The sequence below is a fragment of the Charadrius vociferus genome, unplaced genomic scaffold, assembly GCF_000708025.1.
Source record: "Charadrius vociferus isolate BGI_N301 unplaced genomic scaffold, ASM70802v2 scaffold7, whole genome shotgun sequence".
Lineage (NCBI taxonomy): Eukaryota > Metazoa > Chordata > Aves > Charadriiformes > Charadriidae > Charadrius > Charadrius vociferus.
The window spans coordinates 393263-401251 of record NW_009649308.1 but is presented as its reverse complement, the minus strand read 5'-3'; the positions used below and the strand labels follow the sequence as shown (position 1 = coordinate 401251).

At 51.5% G+C, this 7989-nt stretch overlaps 1 protein-coding gene across 1 annotated transcript in view; it reads right to left on the bottom strand.

Moving 5' to 3' along the window:
* Positions 1 to 834: 834 nt before the first annotated feature.
* The window catches only part of RBM41 (RNA binding motif protein 41), an 8366-nt gene continuing 1211 nt past the window's right edge, over positions 835 to 7989 (bottom strand). Inside the window, 7 exon segments of the mRNA XM_009889314.1 lie at positions 835 to 992; positions 1353 to 1500; positions 2067 to 2446; positions 3841 to 3988; positions 3990 to 4049; positions 6317 to 6509; positions 7076 to 7245. Coding sequence (XP_009887616.1) covers positions 835 to 992; positions 1353 to 1500; positions 2067 to 2446; positions 3841 to 3988; positions 3990 to 4049; positions 6317 to 6509; positions 7076 to 7245 — 1257 coding nt within the window.

Genomic DNA, 7989 nt, shown 5'->3' with positions numbered 1-7989 from the left:
AGTCACCACCGCCAAGAGCGTGGATGTTGCTCTCCCGGAGCGCTGGGATACTGTGGGAAGCATATGACATTAGCTTGCCTTGTTCACAAAAACAGGTTGCTAAAACAGTTCAGCAGATAAATCATGGCATCTGCCACCATGGTACACCACCAGAACCACCATCCTCCCCACCACAGGGCTTTATGGGGATCAATCACTATCGAGGAGCCAAAACACATTTGTGATCATAAAGCACCTGGGTAATTAGACACCTCTGCAGCCAAAGTGTCAGAAGAAAAGGGGCAGCCTTTTTTCTCATCCTAAAGCAACGTACCTGCTACCAGAGATGGGGCAGCAGCCCCACCACTCCCTGCACCAGTCAGGTACTCCAGCTCCCAGAAGCCAGGACTGAACTCTGCTAACATGCACCAGTCAGGTACTCCAGCTCCCAGCACAGAAGCCAGGACTGAACTCTGCTGACGTAGTCCTGCATCAGCAGAGTGCAGCACACTTGGCTCTGGAAGACTTGAGCAGGACAAAGGTGAATAAACACACACTAAGGAAATATTATAATAAATACATTTATTTACACGCCTTCCTCCCACCCTCCTTGCCGCAAAGGGCTGAAAATGCAGACACACATGTAGAACAGGAGGAAAAAGCCAGTACACCCCAACAGTGTACAGACAGTGCCCATCTTCCTCAAGGGGACCAGGCTCTTCCAGGTCTCTCCCTTCCCCACTCTGAGATTTATGGAACTGCACGTTAACTCCCAAAAGTCCTTCACTGTCCCAGTTACAACCAAGGAGTTCGCACGGCCCATGCAAATCCACGAGGTTCCTGGTCATCCACCCCTTATGTGGCAGGGGGTTTCTCTCCAGCAGAGGAGCAGGGAATGGCAGAGTCAGCCTCTGTCGAATGCCCCTTGCTTTTCCCAAATTCAATCACCACTGGCTTCCCCTGCAGATTGTACCCATTCAGCAACAGCATGGCATCCTGGGCTGACTGAGTATCTGCAAGAGAGCAAAATGGGCGCAGGTTACACGGCAAGTTCTGGCACAGACACATGGTGTTCATACAGATGTTCCTGGCTCAGGGACCCTCAGCCTGCACCATGATACAGTGCAGTGCCGTGATCCTCCAGCCAGTGACGTGCTGAATACAAATATGGAACGTAACAGACTGCATCCCTTCTGTTTTGATGAATCCTCTTCCAATCCAGGGAAAAGACTATGACATGATAGGAAGAAGAGAGAGTGAACTCCTCTCCTTCTCCTTAGAGACCAGGCTTGGCGCCAGCCCAGTGCCCTGGGGGAAGATGTGGCACCTTCGTGGGTGAGGGAATAACTGAGAAGCACAAGGCAGCAACTCACCAGGGAAGGTGATGAAAGCCTGACCCCTCATCCGGCCGCTTAGGAGGCGGAACTGGATCGGTGGGCTGTCCTCTTTCTGGAACCGAGCAAACAAGGACACTAGGTCCTTCATCGTCACTCGAGAGCCCAGGTTCTTCAAATACAGCACCTGTTCCAGAGACAAAGAGGGTCAGCCAGCCTGTGCCATGCAAACAGACACCTTTCAACCTGGTCCAAATCCTTAAACCTCAAAGGTACGAATTAGTTCAGCCCCTCTGCCATCCCAGAGTCCTTCTTCCACCAGCATGCTAACAGTGGAGTCTGGAAGACAGAGAAAGGTAGCTCTAGACTCAAGGCACCATCACGCTTGCCTGCACCGAGCGCTGATGGCTCCAGTTATTTACAAAACACAACACGCTCCAGCTACCAGTTAAACACAGTTTGAGTAAAGTCACAGCTGGTCTCAGTTGGACCCAAAAGGCAGAGCGCATGTTGACTAAGTGACCTGCCAGAGCCAGCAAGGGCTGAGGTCTGAAGCACCGCTCTTTGCCAGGCCGGGTGACTTCCCACTAGAGCCAAAGGTCCCCCTCCCTCCCAGAGGGGAGGCTGCTCTCCCTTGGCCAGAAGGATCAACCAAGCACCCTCCAGACAACAGCAAAGAGGAGCCTTTGCCTCTTGAAGCAGCTTCAGGGCATGCTAGTGAGGAAGAATAGATCCTGATTCATCTCAACATACCTTGTTGGGCTCTCCAGGATGGTAGGATGAGAACCTGGGTATATTCCGGAGTTCTTCCTCTGAGAGACGGTTCTTGCAGATCTCCTCTTCCGGGACAAACTCTACAGGCTCTTTGATAATCATAAGCCTTGGAGGGGACTGGTTGGGCCTTGTGGCAGGAGAGCTGGGACTTCTTGCCTGTTCTGCCTGCTGTTGCTGGTCTGGAAGCGATGACTCCTCCTCAACCACAGGCCCCTGTGGAGCCAGGGAAGGGCATAAGCACGAGTCACTCTTGGTAGGCTGGCCTTCTTCAGGCAACTTCTTGCTCAGCAGCTCTTGGTAAACACTCTCCAGATGAACCATGGGGTCCTTTTCATCTGTTACCCTCTTCTGAGTGTCATCTAATCCACAATGGAGAAACATGGTAACATGACTACCACCAAGAACCTGGAAAACGCACAGACTGCAGGAAGAGACAGACAGACAGAAGAAACCCTGTTCCAACTCAGCCTCCATGCATCCGCCAACCAGACCCTGCGGGTTATTTATAACAAGAATAGCCCCAGCAGCCAGCAAGTGCTGGTGTCCCACCTGAGGATGGACCTGCAAAGAGCAGCAGCTCCACCAGTGCTTTGTACAGAGCTCGTTTCTTCCAGAGATGTCCTCATTAGCTTATCTGCAGCCACACTTCAGTACATTGTAGTGACTCCTTCAACACACCTTCCTCCTGCACACATGGCCAGGACATGTCATGCTGCCTTTCTACACTGCTATGTGAAATATAAACTTTTTGGTTCCAGGGACAACATCAGATTATACTCCTGAGTTTAAAAAAGTCCATGGCATGGACTGGCATGGTATCTCCTTTACTCTATTTAACGGAAACGAGGACAGAAGTGAGAGGGGCATCTCCCAGCCCATGAACCTCAACCTTGCTGCCTCTTGGTTTTGCTACATGCCACAACACTGACACCAAAGGAGGGAGCAGGGGCCAGAGGAAGCTGGATCAGCTGGACATTATAGTTTGAACAGTGTCAACACTGATCAAAGTGGTATTTTAGGAGTTGGGGTTTGGAAGTTCCTCCTCATCTTCTGTTTAATACTGTCTTACATACAAAAATAAGTCTGGGCTGGAGCTTCATGCCCACATGCTCTCCAGCTAAAGCAGACTGGAGCAGTTTTTGCCATCTCTGGACAACACTTGACTCTCTATCCAGAAAAAACACATTAAGCCACAGGCTTGGGGACAACACTACTAAGGCGAGAAGTGCTGCCATCCCGTGAACACGGTACTGGGAATCAGCAACTGGGCTCCAATTCCACTTCAGCTACTGGGAGGAGCCTTTAACAAGTGACTCCTACTCTTTCCTGCTCTGTGCCTTTGCTTCCCTCCCACCCTCGTTAGACTGCAGTTAAATCAGAGAAAGGGTGATCTCTAGCCTGACACAGGCACCTCGTGTCACTCGGTGCAGCTGAGTGGGGACCTCTGGGCTCTAGCAAAGCATAACCCCAGCTGCTCTTCCACATACCAAGTTGGGCTCTGCAGTACATGTAGCACCTCAGCGAGATCCACGCTCTCCAAACAGAGATGGACTTTACAAGCCTCTATATTAAACCTTTCAGGGAGCCCACTCCGTGTCTGTTCATGTAAGACAGGAAAATATCTCCTCCCACACAGTACCAAAACAGAACTGTGTACTCAGGGACAGAAAGCCAGACAGAAATGTGTTGGACACCCACACACCCTGGCTCTCCATGCTGGAGCAAAGGCAGGAACAGCCTTGAGCCCACAAACCTTCGTGGTAGAGCGCCCGGAGGAAGGAGTGGCGGTCTGTTCCCTGAAAGAGGGCATTTTCAATCTCCATCTCCCGCCGGCTCAGCTGCTTGCTGCCAGCAAACCTCTGGGGCAGAGCGAGTATGCGCTGACGCTCTTTTTTTTTTCTTCTCCTGGATGGCATGGAGTCGGTCCTGCGTGGCCTCCGGGGCTGCTCCCAGCCCAGAGCCCTGGAAGACAGGCACAGCTTTGCTCAGATACAGCACGTACCTCCTTTTCGGAGTCTCGGCCAGCAGTCAAACCTCACATCCTCCATCCCTGGAGTGCAACTAGAAACCATCCCCAAAGAGCAGGTCACCAAGAGGTCCTGTTACTGCAAGGGTAGGACAGTAACACAGCCACACAGCAAGCCTCAGTTCTCGAGAGAAGTGGAGAAACAGCCCCTTTCTCCTGACCTTTCTGTGCTGCTTTCCTTTCCCTGGCCTCACCGATTTATGGTGCGGGTGTCCCTCTGTCTCAGCCATCCCTGCCTCTGCCAGCTACAGCCATTTTCTCACGCCACTTACAGTAACTGCACAAACCCCCTTTGGCATTTCTTTGCCACTCCTATAGCATCCCTGAGCTCAAGCTTCCACCAAGCGTTTGGTCTATGACGCTGGTGTCACTGAGAGAACTTTATTTGCTGAAAATTGGATCCCAAGCTGCCATTTGGCACCCGAGGAGGGTAGTTTTATACTGAGGACTAAACCCCTAGCCAACTTCACATGAGCCACCTCGCAGAAACCGCCCAGCTACTGCAGCACAGACCTCATAGCTAACCTGGCTACGAGCAAGCAGTCCTGTAGAAATAAACCTCACTGCACGGGGCCAGGGCACTGCTAAGATTCACCAGACTCCTGCTGCCAAAGCAGAGACACACCCCAATTTCTGGAGAGGCATTTCTGTTCCCCCATCCACCTCTAGGAGAATCCAGAGAACACACTTTTATGGGGCTGTAGGTGGATTTTCTTTTCTCAAATTCAGTTCAACAATTACCGTGGCAGACCCTTCTGCCTCAGGCAAGAAGCCAGGCTTTCTCCCTGCACTGAGCACAACCTAACAAAGACTTTCCCATGGGTATTCTCCCTTCCCGCCTGACTGCACGAACCCACATCTGCACGGCTTCCATTCACCATTTCACAGCTTCCCTGGGGCACAAAAAGCTGTTTATATGGAAAAGCAATTCCAGGAAATAATTTGTAGTACTTTGTTTTCAAAAAAGCTGCAACTTAGCAGCTGAAAATAACAGAAGCCTGCACTCAGTACTTTGCTGAGAGCTCTGTGGGCAATCTGAAGTCCTCTCTGCCTCAGTTGATTCCTCCTTGGTGAAATCTTTCACTTAGGGCTTCCACATACAAAGCTGCACATCGCTACCCGACTTGAGCTTTCTCTCTAAACGTTCTTCTCCTCTCACACAAGCTGTACCCTAATGTCAGTGCTTCTTTCTGTCAGAGTAGTGTTTTCCATGCTAATCTTTATTTCTAAACATCCCAGAACTGCTTTCATACCAAACACAACAGCTGGTACTCTTGATGTTAATTTTCAATCTTAAATTAACAGCACCCCTCTCTAATGCAAGCTTTAATGCAGGCCACACCAGGGCGGGGTTTGCACTTAAATACAAAGCAAGTAATGACTTCAGCTGAAGAGAGGCAAACCCACGATTACCACAGACAGCTTCCTACTGCACACAGCTATTGCTCAGGAAGAGAAGAGACAGAGGGAAGCCAAGGGTCAGCCCAAGCCCTACTTTGCACCTTCTGGTTTACCAAGTTAAGAGCAGAACACTCCAGTGCACCTGACAGACAAGAGCCCCAAAAGCCCCTTGTCTCTGGAATGTGAAATAAAAGGGTGAAGGTAGGGGAAGGGGAGAAACCTGCTTTGGCACTGCTTTGCTGCAAACTGCACCCAAAGAGGAGCACATCATTGCAATCACACACTTGGTTTAACAGCTCTGCACTACTATTTTTACTGCTGTTTCAAGTCCCTTGAAGCATCTGCCAGCCCCTGAGGAGAACGTACAAAACCCTCCCTACAGGCGGCTATCCCAAGCCAGCCATGGGATACAGGGATGTATCAGAATACAGAAAGGAGGAGGTTGAGGTGCTTTTAAATGTTTCCTCCCTTTTCTCCTCCAGCCTTTAAATCCTTCTTACACAGGTATAAACATGTGAACTGATTTGCTTGAGACCATCAAGGCAGAGGCAGGAATATAATCAGGACCGGCTGAGTTCCAAAGGATCAACTCCTCTCCACCATAGCTTTTAGCACAGACCATTCCACTAAAGAAAACAGGCTAGAAGAAATGTGGCATCGTGCTGGCCTAAACGCAAGAGATACATGGGGCAGCTATTCCTTACCAGAGGTCTTACAAAGGACTTAAAGTTTCTATCAGGGTGCCACAGGCCATGGGGTTAGAGGGACTTCCCGCGTTCACATCAGAGCAGAGCATGCCTACCTTCCCTGTTGAAGCCTGGTTCTTCCAGAGCAGGATCTCTGAGTCGGAGAGCCCCAGTTCCCGGAGAGAGGCAGTTTCTTTGTTGCTCTCCTGCAGGGCCTGGAACTGCGACAAGGTCAAAGCCCCTGCCGCCTCTTCCCCAAAAGGCTTGTAAAAAGCTGCAGGGGCAAAGCATCTCCGCTTTGACTTGCATCTGTAACACAAAGCAACAGAACAGCAGAAACAATTTAGCACTGAGAAACTGGGGGAATAGGAAGGGGCTGGCCTCTTCCCCCACCCATGCTTGGTCCTGCTGCACTTAGGCAGAGATGCCGTGTTTCCAACACACAATTGAGCGATGCTCTCCTGACCCTTTTCCAAGCCCCCCCCAACAGGGGGCAACAACAATATGGGCAGGAGACACCTCGCGACACTAACACCAAGCACCCCGCAGGTGCAAACACAGGCCAGCCTGGGGGAAAGGAGCTCACCAGCCTAGAAACTCATGCCTGCATCTGGCCCAGGCAAATTGGTTATTTTCAGGGAAAATACTGCCAGCATTTGCTCCAGGAGACAAGGAGTGCTTATCTCTGGGCAGGAGTCCCAAGAAAAGGAGGAAGGGTTTGCACAGCTGTTTTGGCTGAGACCAGCCTGCACCAAACATTCTCCCTGGAGAGGAGGCCCCAGTGAGGTGACGCTGCTGCTGCCCTTAATTAACACGGCCAGACTTCGCTCATTGGCCCCTCTGGCAGTCCCCCCAGGCACCAGATCAGGACTTACTGCTCGATGGAGACAGTGGTATCAAGCTGGTGGTGAAGGAGGCTCTTCAGCTGCCTCTCTCCTTCTGTCTCCAAGTCTTCCAGGAGGACCTCATCGCTGGACAGGCTGCTGTTGACCCTGGGGCACACAAGCACAGCACGGAGGTGGCGAGTAAGGCAATGGAGAAAAAGCTGTTTAAAATGCACCACTGCTACAGCCTCTCTACCTCCTTGACTGTTTTTATGGGACTTAAAGCACAAGGAACCAAAACTACTTGACCAAGGCTCCCACAAATGTTAACTAGAAAAGCCAACAGATTTAGGACTACTTTGAGAACATCAAAAATACCCCAAGGAGATTTAATTTTTTATTTTTTTTTTTAAGAGTCTCATGTAATCTCACTTTTATTGCTGGAAAGTTGTTTTGTATCTGTATCTAAACAGACATCGCTAGTTTCAAACGACAAAAGAAAGCAAACTGCAAGGCAGAAGAGAAGCAGTCAATTTGAACAGCCCTCTATGGAAACCTCCCTTTTCTCTTCCTGGGGTCACCTGTTTCCACCCAAAGGAGACAGACAGACAGACACCGCCTCCACCCTCAGCCCGCAGAGAGCATGTCTTTTGGGTGGCAGCGGGGTCCCTGCTCACCCCTGTTTTGGAGATGGTGCCCCTACATCCCGGGCTTCTGCCGAGCCGGGAGGCACCCCAGAGCCGGGCCACGGGCCGGAGGGAACCCCACGCCTGTCTCGGGAAGCCCTTTTGGGCCGACCCTGCCCCGGCGAGAGGTGGGCAAGCGGCCCGGCTTCAGGTGAAAGCTTTCGCTGCCACCTCCGGAGCCACGGTAGCCCCAGGAGGGTCTGACGCCCCCGGCGGACCACCCCCACAAGCCGCTTTCCGACGCGCCGCCGCCTCCGCGGGAAGGCCGCGCCGTCACCC